Here is a 17,561-nt window from a genome sequence, read left to right on the forward strand (position 1 = left end):
TCCCTCTACCACTATCTATAATACGTGTGTGTGTGTGTGTGTGTGTGTGTGTGTGTGTGTGTGTGTGTGTGTGTGTGTGTGTGTGTGTGTGTGTGTGTGTGTGTGTGTGTGTGTGTGTGTGTGCGTGTGCAGGCTAGTGGGTGCTGTCTGGTGGAGCTCTAGTGTACTGAGGAGAAGGAGGGTGTGGATTAAAGCCGTAGGTAGAGCAGAGAGAGCCTGAAAAGAATAATTTGCAGCTTAAGGCCAATAGCTTCAAAGTCATGAATCCTCATGGGTGAGCCAGCCAGGCTCTGAACCTGTCAATGGTAACTTACTCCTGGGATAGCACGCCAAAGACTTCAATAATGACATCACCCAGGCATGGGGTTAGTGGATAGGAACTGGGGTAGGGTAAAGGAGAGCTGAGAGACGGGCCAGCTTTCAGGGGTGTGAGCACGGCCCTTCAGAGTACTATGGAGTCCTACTTGACGAGGGCTTTGCAGCTGCCTGATACCGGCCATGTTGTTCTCTGTGCGGATTGGCCACAGAAGCCACCAGGGTGGCTTATCAGATTTATTGAGGCTTAGCAGTTGACATTCTATGTGTGTGCGTGTGTGTGTGTGTGTGCGTGTGTGTGTGTTTTTGTGTATGTGTGTGTGTGAGAGGAGGAGGAGGAGGAACCGGGTGAATAGGGAAAGGGTCATCTCTCTAACAATCCACTCGTCTCAGTTAATTTAGACAGCACCCTGGGGTCTGACAGTGAAGAGGCAAGACTTTGCACCACCCCTCACTGGAGTCCTTTCGGCTTGAGCCCAGCTAAGCACTTATGTAGCTTCTCACACGAAATCCACCTTTTTTCCCCTTTTGATAATGCTGTTGTGGTCATAGTCGTGAGGTGAAATTAAATTTGACAGAGCTGTAGTTATCTTCCCATGTAGACCTACTGTATTTTATACTATGGGCAACATGATCAAATTCTGTGCTGCCTAATACCACAGTCAGTCTGCATTCAATTGGTAAGTTTACCACAAACTAATAGGATGTGGATATGTTACCTTGAGTCGTGGTGTTCTTGGAGAAGAAAGTGTGCACCGCAATCTTGTCTCTGTCAGATTTCCCAAGCTTAGGTTTCAGACACACACTTCAAAGTTCCTCTAATGAGTGGAAAAACATTGCCGGCTCCTGCACGACATTAAAGAGTGCCATTTTTTGTGTGTGTTGTTAGTGCGTTATATTTCACAAGCTTTCCCTTCCAAATGTTAGCAACTCATTTTCACCTCCAGCACAAACAAACAGTGAAGTATCACCCATTGTAGCCAGTATCAAAGGCAGCATTTGTTAGCAATAAAATGCTGGTTTGAAATAGCTCCAACACAGATTTTTGTGCTCAAACACTGGCCAACATTTTTTATGCCATAGAAATCAAAAAGGGGAGAGATGGCTGGGAGAAAGAAGGTAATATATAAAGTGTGTAAGGGAACTGCCAGACAAACTACACATTACATACTTCAGTTTTATTTAATTGCTCAATAGCAAAGGCTTTGTTCTCACTGCTGTCATCTTTTCAGTTATTTTTTTCCCATTTTGATCGGCACTGTGTTGTTTGGAGAACTTGGCCCCTATTAAAAGCATATCGAATTTGGGACGTGCTTTCCAGCCTCCGTAACAGATATGGAGAATCGATAACAGCATTACAAGGCTGTGACAGAATCACCCCCCCCCCCCGCTCCTCTCATGTCTAAAAGGATGGCCGTGTGACAATGGGTCTCGCTCACGCTCCTGAGATCCTATCCAGGACGGATCACATTATCTGTAGGGTGGCATAAGCAGCCATTAACCCTTTAGTGACACTGTGGGCAGTGAATGGGGACTGAGAACGTACCTTAAACTGATCCAGCCAGTGCATGTTTAAATACACCAAGATCTGGATGCACTGTGAGTGTTGTGTTTCTGTTACAAGCTATTTTGACAGCAAGTTTCTGGCCCCATCAGTATCTGTTACTCCACGGTCTCAGTCGCCTGAGCCGCATTTAGCTCCCTCAGCATCAGTACCAATTCCATTTAGGGGTAAAAATGTAAAAATTCTCCCTCGACTCATTCCCAGGTGGTGTTTGTGAGAGAGAGAGAGAAAGAGAGGAATAGTTCAGGGAGACATACAGAAAGACGGAGAGGATAAAAAATGAGCAGAGGGGTTTGTTCAGGTTCAAGATGCATTGTGTCTGTTGGCAGCTTGTTGGGCCAACATTGTTTGACGTTCTACCCCTAGTGCGTTTGTGAGCCTTTGAGGGCTTTATGGCTCGGTGTGACTCTGCCGCCAATAGGTTCCAGATGCCGCCGGTGTGGGAACCAGGGAGTGGAGCGAGAGGGGAGACAGGGAAGAAGCATAACCAGGTGTGACCCATTGCAATCTGGGATGTTCTCCATGGATATTAAGACTAATATGCATGTGTGCGCGTGTGTTGAAGAAACGGTGGGATGCAATGTGTTCTCAATCTGACACTGGACCGACAAACGGACAGGTCCACAGCCTTTTGGACACATAAAAATACGTATACTTTTATGCACAATCTTTTTGTTAACTGCATATTTCTTCACTCCTGCAAGTAGCCCGTGCACCCACCCTCTGCCAAGGCACGGAGTTCATGGTTTGAGTCGCCTTGTTCAGCACATTTGCTGCTGGCACCAGTGAGGTCCAACATATGGCAGCACTCTGAGCCTTAAAGCCCAGCGTTGGGGCTCCGAACAGAACCTGCCAGCTCCACAGTGGCCTACTGTAGGGGAAAATTGTCAGCAGGACCATTTAAGGTCCCAAACCACAAGCACTGATAAATGTCTGCATTTCTCTATATAATTACCTTCAATCCGGTGTCCCTTTTCCAAGAGGCCAGGAAGGAAACAACAAAGCTCAGAACAGCAACAAAGCTTAACTGATAAAAAAAACAAACAGAAATGCTCTGAACACTGGCTAAATTAAATATCGTTCTGCTGTGTGTGATTTAAAGATGGGGGTGGGAAGGGGTGGGAAGAGGTAGGAAGCGGTGGAGCTGAGTTCAGCCAATCTGTTTTTCATTAAGAAAAGGTAAAATATACTAGAGGGGAAATTTGCATTAGCAAAAGGTCTATGGCAACGGAGGACAGCATAAGTTGAATGTCAATTGTCTAAGTTGATTGCAGGTTTTTGCATTTTATTGTTTAGTCTGTGTGGTCACAACATATGGACCTCCCATTACCAAAGAAACAATATTAAAAAACGAGATCAGATACAATTTAGAAATGTCTTTTTTCTAAATATAAATAACACAAGAGTTCACCAGTTTTTAGTGGGTTCAAGCGGTTAGATAGACTATATGCCTGTTTATGGCGTGCGGGGGCTGTGTGTCCTTGCTGCTATAGAGATCAACGCAGCGCTATAGAGATGGAGAGGCGTGACGCGTTAATGGCCCATCAGCCACACAAAAGGATACAGGCGGTCTTTGGCGTCCGGTCTGGCGCTTATAATCCCCCTAAAGTGTCTGGCTGTGCTAGTGTTAACTCACATGACTGATCAGCTGTTTCCGCTGTCGGCGTCTTCCCGGGTGTGAAACATGGCAAACACTAGCTGACATTAAAGAACAACTTGTCCGATTGTACCAAATTCCTGAAGACCTCTCTCCATTTTTCTCCCGTGAATGGGTTAGGTGGCCATGGCAACTTGTTTTGCTTCCGACATGTCAGCAACCGCTGATCTCTGTTTACTGGCGGATTACATCCAGAGGGTAGCGGCAATTTCTGACGAAACTAAACTGTAGCCTAGTTTATTTGCTTCAAACCAGTTGATGGAAATGTATTTCTCTGTCGCAACATTTCAAAAGTTTGCCTAAAATCAGCTTGATCTTTAATGAAAGCAGTGCTAGTGATTTCTGTGGAGAACCGAGAAGTGGATGATTTAGTTTTTGTCATTATCCTAACATGAATTCACTAAGCACAAGATGAGAGCAAAACAATCTCGTGTTGTTTGACATATTGACATAATTACAGCTTTTATAAGTGCATGTGTTAACTTTTGTTATTAAAAGTTGTTTGGTTTTTACGAAAAGAAGCTAGTCGCAGTACTAAAAGTGGTACGCAAGCATGCAAACATTACTATTGCATCACATAATAAAAAGAGATCTGCACCAGTTTCTCATCTTTGACCAATTTGTGTACCAACGTTTATTTAAAAAAGTATTTGCACTTTATTGGTTTACTGCACACAGAAGTGTTCTTGTTCTGATTTTATTTTCAATTTTGGATTTAAATGACTGGAGTTTTTCTTTTTCTTCTGATGCAAAATGCTAAACCATGGTTAATGTACGATGATGGAATAACGACAATAACACATTAATCTCATGAGCCTTCAGTCACATGCATTTTGAAATAGCTGTAGTATGCTATCTAAAGAAAAAACTTTTCCTATATAAGGCTTTTTATAGAAAAAAAGTACCTGCTACTGTTCTCACATGGCTGCTACTGTTGTCGATAATCCCTTCCTCTTCAATCCATCATCTTCAAAATAAACACAGGCCACCCCCCACCTGTGTCTGACTTAGAGGGGTGAGGGCCCGTTAACCTGCTCACACAGGCCACCGGCTTGGGCTGCCGATTCCCCGCCTCTCTGTTTAGATTATTTCCACGGAGGCGGGTGACTCTCTTGTGTCACTGATAAGAGCGCAGTAGGGTGGTGGCAAGAGGGTCAAACCACAAGGGGAATAAAAACTCAGGAAAACACTGGAAAAAATCTATTTATCCCCTAGAAAAAGTACTTTTCCCCCTAAACTTCTTCACCATGGCGCAAGGCTATTACACTGATAGAAATTCTTCTCCCTCCTCAACAGTCTGGCCCTGAGTACGCAAGGGGCCAGAGTCTTAGCCACATCTCAAGCTAATTTACAAAGATCCCGAATTATTCTCTTATCTTGGGCTTTAAAGGTTGTAAGGTTGATTAACAAGGCTCTGTCCTGTTTATCAGTTTGGGGCTGGGTGTGGAAAATAGCCTGCGATAAGTGCACAGACCATTAAACATTCTATTTCCCCTAATATTTGTCGGCAACCATCTGCTTAACTGATCTCCCTTCACTTTAATTAAAAGGGATTCCCGTCTTGTTGGGGTCATTATGTGCTGGCGGACGCCAGGAGAGGGGTTTGTGATGAGTTCAGCGTTCCCTCTGTCCCTGGGTTGCCAGAGGGCTTTTTTCATCCTCCCTTCCACCCTCTTCCGAGTTAACCCCTTCCTTTCCTGCCGCACTTCCACCTCGTTATTTAGCGGGTGGAGCAAACTAAAGAGTCCAACAATTCTTAAAGAGATCCGGTGTGTGCTGGTGCAAACTTTTCTCTCCACTAGGGCAGTGTGTAGATATTCACACTATCTCCCTCACCTCCGGGGCATGAGACTCTGGCTGTAATGGTTTGATTTGCCCAACACTAGTTGGATCGATGCGGCTGTTTACAGTTTCTCCCTCTCTCATCCCTTTTGTCTTTTTTCTAATTTAGTGTTCCCAAACCATGGACAGGGGTCTGAGTCTGTCTGCTGTGCTTGCATCTTCGCCCTCCTCCCCACTCTCCATCACTGTCCATTGATGTTTTTCCCCTCTCTTTCTTTTCTCCTCTTCCTCTCTCCTTCCTTGGTTGGTCTTGGAAAAAGAGCTGCATGCCTCCACACTTCTGGACAAGACTGATGGCTCGTCAATAGCATTAGCCAGCATTGCAGGCCTCACTGGTGTAGAACCAAATCAATAAGGCCCAGTAAAAAGTCTTATACGTGTATGCGGTCCATCCCAGCCAAGGCTCATGTTACCACAGATGAGTTTTTATAAGAATTCAGGAGTGACCATCTTTTTTATTCCCTTTAATCCCACATTTCCCCAGCAAAGCACTAACATTTATAAGTGGTTCTGCTCACAGTCATCCAGTCTTTTTCAGTATAATTATGTATTGCAACCTTCAAAAAGTTGAAAGAAATGTCTCTGTTCATTGTTACATTAAACATGAAAATTCAAATTTAGCAACTCTGGGATAAAGCACTGAAATATAACATCTTTTCTGCTCTGTCCACCTTAATTCTGGTAATCTTCTGGTATTACCTTCTAATTATAGTGTGCAATTACAATCAGCTAGTCCTCAATGAAAATTGATTTCTGCTTTCAGTGCAGCGACTGGACGGTGTGTGGCTATATTTGTGTGGGAGTATGTGTGAGGACATTTTTTGTAGATACATTTCAATGTTGGAAGAAGCAAAAATCTGAAATCACATTTAACAATTTGATATATAGTTTACCTACAGAATTATTTGTCTGTCTTTATTACCTGCACCGACTCACTAATCTGAACTTAGTGAGCCTTGAGAGATTCACACAGTGTAGTATAGCCGAGTGGTGCAACACTGTCTGGTTGATATTACTGTGCTCACTGCTTCATATGTCCTTCACTGACTGATATCTACTATTGATATGGTTTATAGATTAAAACAAGTTTTTCAGAAGGTAAAGTGTTGCTTAAAAACTTACTAACGATGTTTGTGTGTACGGCCTTTAGTTGCTCCTGCTGGTAGATGGCTCCTCCTCGCCGTGCCACTTTTTATAAAGTGCCTCTTTAAAGAGCTCATTGCTGCTAAACTGGCAGCTTCTTCTCTTCCTTCCTGCAGTTTCTTTGTTCCACAGTTCCATATCTTAAAAGCTCTAACTTGCATTAGAAATCACATAGACAATGAAAGACTGAAACATTATATCATATTATATTTTTGGTTTTAGAGATGTTCCTGATTTGAAAATAGTTAACTATAAAAATCAATTTGTTCATATCAGACGGTGGTAGCCCTTTTTAACCAGCAGAGAGTGTAATGCCAAAACACTATCAATCGTTAGATGCTACGTCTGTCTTTAGCTAGCTATAGGGTGACCAGACGTCCCGGTTTTGAGCTGCCTGTGCCGAGTCCCGACAAAAGCCTGTCGGGACGCTAAAATGTCCCAGTTTACACCAACCACTATGAAATTGTCCCGGTTGTCAGCGATTACATAGCCGACGTGGTCTAATTATAGCCCGAGCATTAACTAAACCCATGTAGGAAGACTGATAAAGCGTCCAGCATATGATTTTAACGTGTGTGTGTGTGTGTGTGTGTGTGTGTGTGTGTGTGTGTGTGTGTGTGTGTGTGTGTGTGTGTGTGTGTGTGTGTGTGTGTGTGTGTGTGTGTGAGAGACGTCAGTCAATCGGCGGTCTACGTCTGTAATCTGTCTGTCTATGTTTGCCCTGGGCTGGCACATATTCATGTTAAAAAGCGGGTGGGTGCACGAGCACTACGGTCACGCGCAAAGTGTCCCGGTTTTAGTTCTGGGAAATCTGGTCGCCCTAGCTAGCTAACAACATTACACTAGCTAATAACGGTCTGTAGCTTAGCTAGCTAAGAGAATGCCAGCAGCTAACTTTGCTGTGCTTCTGCCTGTGCAGGTTTCTCATAAAGATGATTTACTAATAGCAAAATAGATAATCAATTTGACTACATCTATACACCGTGTGTGTAATTATGTGTAGTATACAGTGTTATAGGGTGGCGTGCTTTGACGGTGTCCAAGTAGTTAACACTATTACAGCTTGATTTTTCTTCAGCCCCCTATTGTACGACGTTTGCATGTTCTCTCTGCAGTGGAATTGGTTCTTTCTGACAGCGTTGGCTTCCTTCCACAGTGAAAAGACATGCTGTTGAACTGCAGCCAAAACGCTTTGCAGGCACTCTTGACTTTCATTTGAATTTTTAAGATAACCTCTGTAAGATGTAGCCATGTCTCAGTCGCTTGAGTTTCACTGCTGCTTGTGGCCGGAAAAGAGAGCCGTGTCCTATTTATTTGTCCTATATACTGAACTTGCCCGTAAATGTGAAGGTGAATGTGAGGTAGCGATTTGTCTTTTTTCTCTGTAGGGTACTGGTCTACGCAGGTTTACAGTGCTTGAATAACCAATCTGATATTTTATTGTAAGTCAACCAGTTGCGTTGAATACCTATTTCTGAAACATAACATTTAAGCTTAGCCTATCATTGACAGACGTGGACTCTTCAATGGACTGCCTCCAAGGTCAGACAGACAGATGGACTGATGGACACTTTGCCCTGTCAAACACCCCCCCCCCCCCCCACCCCCTCCCACACCCACCAAAAACACCCCCCACCTCTTTTTTTTTTTTTTTTTTTTTTTTTTTTTTTTTTTTTTTTTTTCTATCTTTCTCTAACGCAATCGAGCTCCGCCTCTCAAAGGTCAGCCGGGCCGCGCGCCTTCCCCCGCCAGCAATGTTTGTCAGCCCACCAACCCCCCCCCCCCAAAAAAAACACCCTTGAGTTGTGGCGGACAGCGCCCACCTCCTCCCTAGTGGGAGGTCGAAGGGAGTCTGTGTGTGTGTTTTTAAGATGGGTGGCTGAGACTATCTGTGAAAAGTGGGGGGGAGTATCTTTTACTAACCCTGCATATAATCAATACCATCCAGCTCTTTCCTGAAATGTTTGTGTGTGTGTGTGTGTGTGTGTGTGTGTGTGTGTGTGTGTGTGTGTGTGTGTGTGTGTGTGTGTGTTGTGCAGTTATCAACAGTGACAGGGGATCAAGGAACTGGCGTGTGACAAAGAGGAATGGTGTCTAATTCAAGGTCATAAAGGCCTGTGTCACATCTTTACTTTCACAGAGGGGAGGGAGGAGGCATTATGTTCCTGTTTGTTACCAGAGCAAACATGACATCCCTGCTGGAGCTCATATCAATTTGTAATTTGACCCCCAGTCACAGCAAATGATGTCAGCACAGGTCGCTTTTCCAAAATGACCCTGCATTTGTCCGTTGTCGTTGTCAATTTCTGTCTTCAGCGTCACTTTGTTGTTCTATTGTTAAGCCGTTTTTTTTCTCTTTGACTGATGCTAATATTCATAGATCTTCAGATTTGTTTCTCTTTGAGTGATGCTAATATTCATAGACCATATTTTTTTATTTGATGTGGAGTTGTACATGAAAATATTGATGGTTTTCTAGTGCTCAAAGCTTTCATACAGGGATGGAAAAAGCTTTTTTCATTACTTGTTTTCTTCAAATTCTGTGCTTTTTCTTCTTATTATTATTATTATACTAAAAAATGATGCCAGTTTTAAGTACATTTAGAATCAAATTTTCCCAAAACATAGTTCCTTCACAAGGGCATTTAATTTAATTTGAGCATATAATCAGACACAGCTGCTGTATGTCCTTTGTTTCCCTCCTTCAGTGACCATCTTACTAATTTGCTAGGACCAGCAGCACCTTCTCCTCATGCCAGTACGTCTTTTAATAACTCTATTAATCTTATCGTCCACTAATTGGTCAAGATAGCCTTTTCCCTAGTGATTTTTATCATAGAGCAATTAAGAGCCCAGTAAAAACCTGCTGAAATCACAGGGTCTTGTTAAAATGGCTTGATTGACACATAGTTTCGGGGATCTGCAATTTCCTTCTACCTTATTGTATAGAGAAGGGTGTCTTTTCAAGCTACTTCACTTTCATTAAATAACAGAATTTGAATAAAACTGCTATGACAAAATGCCAGTGACTGATAAATCTTTAATATAAAAATTGTACAAGAATTCTGATACAAATTACAAGAGGTATTTGGACAAAATATGAATAAAATTCCATTTACATCCCAAAACCCTTATGCATTTTATGCAAAAACCATAGACAGTTATGATACAAAAACAAATACAAGAAAGGCAAAAAAAAAAAAAAAGAAAAGAAAGAAACAAGAGTCTTTTAGAAAGAGGACCATTTCTTCCTCCTGTCTGCAAATGGGAAACACCTGTTTAGGTAACATACAGTATTCATGAGGCTTTCAAATCACCATTTTGACACCAAAGTGACGCAAGCTCCCCTGCTCTGTTCGTTCTTTGCAGTGCGACGATGTAGCCATGCAACGCTGTCGAGTGCCAGTGCCATAACATGGGCTTTTAAAGACATAAATGCATTGGATACACAAAAACAGTGTGAAAAAAAAAAAAAATCTAAATTCACCAGGTCTCAAGCTTATTTACACTTTAAGACTATAAAATATAATTGGCACAATGGAAAACATTATATGAATTAATTCTCGACATTTCACAGGTTCCAGTTCAAATTAATGAGGGTATAATGAGGGTAGTTTTTTTTTTTTTTTAAGAATATAACTTGAGACTGAAGCATCTATACAAAAATGTGTGTATTTTTCTTCCATCTGCCTATTTCTTACAATGTCCTATCAAACATTTTAATCCCACTTTGTTACATGACTAATAACTGGACAGTTTGCATGCAGTGTCACCTCTCATTCTCTCCGCTTACACCTATTGTGCTCACGCTGTGACGTGAACAAAACGGACAGTGATTAACAGGTCAGCCGCTTTAGCCGTTTGCCATCCACTTCTCCCCTCTGTGTGCTATGTAGAATTACAGAATAACTGATGCCTGACGCTCGTCTAATCAAATATTAAAGATTCACTTCAGTGGTCCGGGCCAATCGGGCGCTCTAAGTGACGTGTTCCCGCGGATCCACAGCCCGGTCACTAGGTAGCAGGATGCACCTGGGTCCATGTGGTTGGAGAAGTAAGAAAGACAAAGATTGGATTGGGGGCTCTCTCAGAGGAGAAGGGGGAAATTGGTGGTCATTTCTCAGAGGAGAGAAGAGTGTAGGGGAGAGGGGTGGAAATGTGAGGGCTGGCTCGATCGCTCTCCAGCAGGCAATCTAGAAGAAGCTGGCGAAGACTCCTGGGGAGTCCTGGCCCTGCTGCTCTCTTGCTCTCTCCTCTCCCTGTGTTCCTCTCTTTCTCCCCTGCCTTGTTAAGTGACTGCCGCAAGGCTCCAGCCAGACCACTTTCTAAGCCCAATCCCTTTCCACCATCTCTCCCTTCTCTCTCTCTCTCTCTCTCTCTCTCTCTCTCTCTCTCTCTCTCTCTCTTTCTCTTTCTCTCTTGCCGTCTGTCTCCTTTGCTATGCTGGACTTTGCATGTTTTCTCAGCTCTGTTTCAAGCCTCTGAGCTGGCATGACCAGCATCATGCAGGACTCACAAGCAGCCCGTAGGAGGTGGGAGAATTGTGTTATAAGAAAGTCTCTTCTATGATATTCAGTTTTCTTCCTGGCATGTACACAGATAGAGGTCACGCACAGCAGCTGCTTGAGAAATGGACAGCAAGGAACAGTGCATGAAGAGTGTGGTGGAGTCTAAAAAACACTGAGAGAACGTGTTTTCTCAGATGAAGAAGGGCATAGCTTTCTTAATTCTGGAGAGTTCAAATCAATCTGTGAACTTGCTGGCCTTTTTAATATATTTTCTTCATTAAACAGTGTCCTCTTTAGGTTAAATGTAAATGGAAAAGTATTAGAAAATGAAAATAAATGTTAATGAAATACTACTACTTATAGGAGCTTTGAGCTTTCCATGCCTGACTCAGTGCTTGCTCACACCATCCTCCATAACAGAATATTAGCTTTCTATGTAGTGTCAGCAGCTATAATGTTAATGGTAGATGGAGAGTTTTGTTTCCTGTGTGTGTGTGTGTGTGTGTGTGTGTGTGTGTGTGTGTGTGTGTGTGTGTGTGTGTGTTTGTATGGTTGTGTGTTAGAGAGACAGCTGTCAGCAGGGTTCCTGCAGTAGCACTTTTTTATTTCTGCCAGAGCGAGTGCCGGGGGGATTGAATGAGTGAATGAGGCAGCAAGCGCCTCAGTGAAACCCACTCCTGGGAGAAGGCAGGGGTTCCTGTACTCAATTTTCCCTTCACTTGGGATAAACAGGCAATTACCCATCCCTTTTTCCTATGCCATGGCCGTCCGGTGAACTTAAGCATACACTATTAGTGTGTGTCCCTGTAGGACTTGCGCTGTGGGGTGTGGAGGTGGTAAGTGAGTGGCGGGTTGAAGAAATGGGTAAGGCGGTTGTTAAATGACTGCGCTCTGACAGACAAAGAGAAAAACAGAATGAGGGTAAAGAGCTGAATTGAATTATCAGCGACCCTGAATCAGAATAAGCACACACAGAAAATGAATAGATTAACTGAATTCAGCTAAATTGAATGGGTCAAATTGAATTGTTCGGAGCACACAGTCTCTGTCCTTTCTTTTCTCTTTCTGTCAGTGTCATAGTCTTGTCAGCAACCTTGGAGTCTGGCAGTGTAACGAAGTGACAAGTGAGTTATTAGACAGAAGAAGCTGGAATGGCAGGGACGCCTCCAGGTAACGGAGAAGCAGCACATTTTTAATGATCGCTGCTGTCATCCTTTCCTCCCTAGTCAGCCTTCCACCTCCGCAACCTTTCCATCAGCCTCAGCTCTCTGTCTCGCTCTCTTTATCTCTGAGAAGAGAAGACTGAAAACTGCATGTGTCATATAGGTGGAGTCTTAAAAAAAAAAAAAGACATGAAATATTTCACTAGAATAGGTCATGTCTATATTGCAAAATGGCTTAAGTATGAAACAAATGGAACTCAACACTGTTATGGATGTAAGGTGTTGTGAATACTGTACAGCACACCACGTAACACATATTTTTCCCTCTGTGTAGCACCAGTCAAGTAAGAGAAGATCTCCTTGTATTGTAACACATGGCATTGCTAATACATTGATAAACAAGTCAAACTGAGGAACAATCTCTATTTTTTGTCTTTTTACAAAAAATATTCTTATACTGGACAAACACATCTCCATGAAGATATATCACCCACCAATAAATACCCCTTCCCTTGGCTACTTTGCCCAGTTACTGGAAATATTTGTACCGTAAGACAGTCATGGACATGTTAAAAATGGCTGCAAACAACAGCCAGGAAAATGGCAACATCTTTCATAGAGTACATTTGTAGCTGACACTCAGCAATGGAAACCGATACCGAAAATATCACAGCAAAAGATTTAAGACTCAAGTGCATCATATTAATCCAATGGGGCATGATTTAAGTACATACTGCCACACTAAAGGAGCTCTTCTTAAGCAAACAATTTAGTTTTGTTTTGGTCACAGTTGAATGACTATTTCCATCTTTTTTCTCTCTTTTTTTTTTTCCTCCAATCTATTGGGACAGTTATATTTCATTAAGATGCCTTTTGTAAGAACAACCACGAGTTCTTGATAACTTTGTTTGACAATGTCACAATAATGTCATGCTTTACACAGATGACCCCACTGAACCTCTGAAGTAATTATCGTGATCCGACCTGGTAACCATACACAAATTAAACAAACAAAGAAAGAGGAGAGACTTTATCAATATTTAACTCCTTTGTGTTTGTGAAACAGCAGTTTATATTCAGTCACACTTGGATTTGTTGTGAGGCAAGACACTTTGGAGACCCTTTCTGAATACGTTGTTTAGCGATCGGGAAGATCTCAGGTTTTGTTCAGGGCGGTGAGACGTTTTCTGCTGTGAAACTGTTTGAAACTGAGCATGTGCAAAAAGAAACTGGCACAAGTACAGTATGTTGAAGGTATTATCATTTACCTTGGCACTGTAGCCATCAATGACCCCGTACAACATTTAAACTCACCATTGCAAAAGTCCTCATAATAATATTACACATCCCCTTGTATAGATGCAAAGTGCAAAAACTGAACTGGTATGCTAAAGCTCATAAACATAACAGACAAAAAAACAAAAACAAAAAAAACAATAGAAATACAGAGAATGATATCAGTGTAGGAGCCTAAAAAAGCATGCCGGCAACCTCTGAATATCTAACAAGTAGATAAAACAAGTCACATGATATTCTTTTTTTTCCCTAGGACTTAGTTTAAAACGTGTCTTTGAAGCTAACATAAATGAGTCAAGCTAGTAAGATGCTACCTCTTTCTTGCCTATAGCTGGAAGTATTGTACTGGACTGTAACATAAAACCATAACGAGAGAGAAAAAAGAAGCAAACAACCATCAACACAACTCTTTTACACCAAAAGCCTCTTGGAACATTATTTACAAATGAAGCTGTCATGCTTTTGTAAGGGGTTGATTTAAAAGCTATCATTACACAAATACAACAAGAAGATTTTCTTTTTTTTTCTCAATACTATCATTTCTGCAGGCAAAGTCACAAATAAGAGTTTGAATAGATTCTTTGGAGACGGACAAAAACAAAGCGGGGAGAAGTCTCAAAGGAAAGATGGAGGGGCTTATGCAAAAAAAAAAATAGTTATAAAGCAAACTCCATGCGCAAGAGCGTCATCCTGTTCTTCCAAAGAAGGAAAAGTCAAAGGTCACAATAATAAACTGTATTTAGAGTCGATGAATTTTATAGAGGGTTATAGAAATGTCTTGCAATGACTTACAGAGGACGGGCAGGAGGCATACAGGCATTTAGCTTGTATTTGACGGCCCTGGGCCGGGATTAAAAGCTAATTTGAGGAGGAATAAGGATGAGGAACGAAGGGAGGAGCGGGCCGACTGACCGCAGGGTCGAATAGCAAGGCATTATTTAGTCTATTATTGTAGAGAAGGGCATGTTTTTATGGAGGTTGGGGTTCTGAGAGTGTCGATTACGGCTGCGCACAGAGCTGAACACCATGTTGCAACCGGGGATTTTGCACTTGTGCATCTCGCGCAGGTGCACAGTCTTGTAGTGCACACGCAGGGTTCCTTTGTTGCTGTACATTTTATGGCAGATGTTGCAGAGGATCCCACTGTTGCCACCATTACTGCCCCCGGTGGGCAAAAAAAGGAATGGTGAGGAGGAAGGTTCCAAACCCTCACCAGGTCCTTCTCCTCTTAGTTCTCCAGTTTCATCCCGATGCCTTCTTTCAGCCCGCCCCTCGGCATGCTGGGAGCAGTCCTCCCCCTCACTGTTGCCCTCCTCCTCATCCTCTTCTCCCTCCTCCTCCAGATCATCCAATAGGATGCCTTCATCGCTGCCCTCGTCTGACTCATGTGAGGAGTGGACGCTGCTGCTGGATTGTACACTGGATGTGGTGCTCAGGTCCAACACCATGTAGTCGTCTGGCTGGGCCCGGGAGAAGCCGTTGGTGTGGTGGTTTTTAAGGTTATGGTTGAGAGGGTGGTGGGGATACTCACTGCTCATGGGGGAATGGGCATTGTGGTTCATGCCAGTGGGCCGGAGACTGGCGCCTCCGATGCCAATCCCGGCATATCGGTCCAAGCCCATGTGGTGCCCGGCGTAGATCTTTGCCAGTAACTCGGCTCGCAGGTCCTTGGGCAGTGGCGGGAGTTGGGGGTCCAGGACAATGTCGTCCAGCTCTTTGGTCAGCAGTTTGCGGTGCAGGTTGATGTTGGAGCTGTGCCTGTGGGGAGACGGTCATAGTTGTAAATCAGAAGGCTGCCAGTTTATGAGTAATGTAAATTTCCTCTCAAAAACAAAATAGCCACAGTGTTAAAATACACGTATTTGTACATACAAAGATGTATTTTACATATTGTCAACTTTTGTGAAATGGCACCAGGCTACAAACATTCAATACCTAAGAACCACTACATTTGTAAATATGTAATTATTGTTACTATCAGTCGAGACACAGACAGTCACATAGAAATAGAAAATCATCCTGTAGCTCTCCTCAGAAAAGTCTTCTAAGATTGCACAGAGAGAGAGAGAGAGAGAGAGAGAGCATCCTGCTAGTGTTTACCGCTGTCAGCATGTCTGCACTGCACAGCCCTCAAATCCAATAGACTCTGACTCAATTAAATACTCCACCATATTGAATGGGAGTTTATCAATTGATTCGAGCTGTGGTAATGTGATAATCGAGGGGAACTGGATAGCATATTAGCACTAGGCCCTGACAGCATTATCGCATTCGTTCCCTATTGAAGGTGGCTTAATCGAGCACCTCAATGAACATGTCTTTATGTAGCCCTGGATTTAATTAAGATGGGCATTTTTTCCCAAACACAAGGCGAACTGTATCGCACAGTGTGCTACAGCTGATGAATAAAACTAAGTAACAAGTGCCATGCTTAAGCCAAGATACCATTAGTGAGGATTTCAGTTAGCACACAAAGCCATGCTACAGGATGCAAAGTGAAATGGGCTTAAAAAATCTAATTCAATGCCTTTTCACTCCAATTTCACAGTTGTCAAGTCAGACTAAAACAAAGGGGTCCCACTGCACACATGTCACAATAAAACTGCATAACACAGAAAGGAAACTTAAGCAACTAATGACCGGCGTCAGAGATGACATACACAAGGCCCATTCCTCTCATATCAGGTCAGCACTTACATCAAATAAGAACAAAATAATATGCACAATAAAATAACACTCTGTGCCTTTAATGTGAGGGGTTTCCATGCAGGGAGGGCATGTGTGTGAAACAAAACAAAACAAAAAAAGAAGAAAAGAAAACGGTCATCCTTAGCAGGATGGGTAAAAATGGAGTCACAATGGATAGTAGAGCTTACCAGCAGTGGCAGGGTTGATGCAGTCAAAAAGGGTCCCTTTCCTTTAATTATTTACTTCCCTATCCGACATTGTCCTGCAAGAGGTAGAAATACATTCATTTGAGGGACCCTTTTCTGTAAACCAAGCAACCAGGAGCCTGTCCACTCAAGCATCGTCAGCATTGAGGAGAGAGAGCGTGGCAAATCAATCGGCTGTGGCTGTCACTGCATGTTTGCACTTGTTTTTTTCTGTTTGTGTGCGTGTGTGTGTGTATGTGTGTTTGCGTCTGTGTATGTGTGAAAAACGGAAAATATACTACTTCCATAAAGCGGGACTTCGATCAAAAAGACCTTTCTTCTTTTTTATCCTTTGATAGTACAGTTGCACCCATATGGTGTTAGCTTATGGCTAAAACATGGGTTTCATGACTCAATGTCTGTGGTGCTGTACAGTATCCCTGTCTAGTCAAACACATGGTTCAACGCTTGGCTGTGAGGGGTCCGAGTGTTTTAAAACAGTCTCAGATATGCCGTGATCAGTATATGAAGAAAGGGGCAGTATTTCTATGGGGCTACCAAACAGGCTTTGACAGGAAGAGGGGCCACAGATTTGCTCAGTTAAACCTGAAGTTCAGGATGCTGTTGATGATGCTCAGGTAGGCAGGTCCTTTGCAACATGTCTCCATCTCTATAACATCACCTTCTCACTGCTAATAAGCTCTAAGTTAACCATGGCTATCTCAGTTTCAGATATTAAAGTCAAACATGCTAAATATCATGCAGTAAGTAGTCTGCGCTATAGCTACAGTAGCCATTTTAAATACTCAGAAATGCACACCACATGTTAGAATATTACAACAATATCTAAATAAAAATGATTCACATTTACTTCAATCTGCTAATGAATTGTACAGATATATGAAAATAAATAAAAAAAATGGAAGGAAAAAGTCAATTTCTGATATATCATTTGTAACCATTTGGAAATGATTTAATAGAAAGGGGAAAAAGAGCCCAGTTTATGATCATTTTGCCTTAACATTATTTAACTCCTGTGTCGGCAATGCCTCCTTACCCTAAATAATCAAAATAAGTCAGTTGAATCCACACACAGTGGGCATAATGCACTTATCCCTTCATTTATCAGATTTAGACTTTCTGCCCCATTTCCCACTCCCCTTCACCTCCATCACTCCACTTCAGTACGCTCTATCTTTC

At 42.6% G+C, this 17,561-nt stretch overlaps 1 protein-coding gene across 4 annotated transcripts in view; it reads right to left on the reverse strand.

Annotated features, from left to right (window-relative positions):
* Positions 1–9,547: 9,547 nt before the first annotated feature.
* Positions 9,548–17,561, reverse strand: part of bnc2 (basonuclin 2) — a 169,007-nt gene continuing 160,993 nt past the window's right edge. For 3 of the 4 annotated variants that reach the window (XM_039802289.1, XM_039802274.1, XM_039802282.1), the window contains one exon: positions 9,548–15,246. In XM_039802289.1, the coding sequence (XP_039658223.1) occupies positions 14,427–15,246 (820 nt within the window). In that variant the 3' untranslated portion in view covers positions 9,548–14,426. Of the gene's footprint in view, positions 15,247–16,364; positions 16,439–17,561 lie in introns of all 4 variants that reach the window. The other variant, XM_039802298.1, reaches the window with a different exon arrangement.

Source organism: Perca fluviatilis, chromosome 1 (assembly GCF_010015445.1).
Source record: "Perca fluviatilis chromosome 1, GENO_Pfluv_1.0, whole genome shotgun sequence".
Lineage (NCBI taxonomy): Eukaryota > Metazoa > Chordata > Actinopteri > Perciformes > Percidae > Perca > Perca fluviatilis.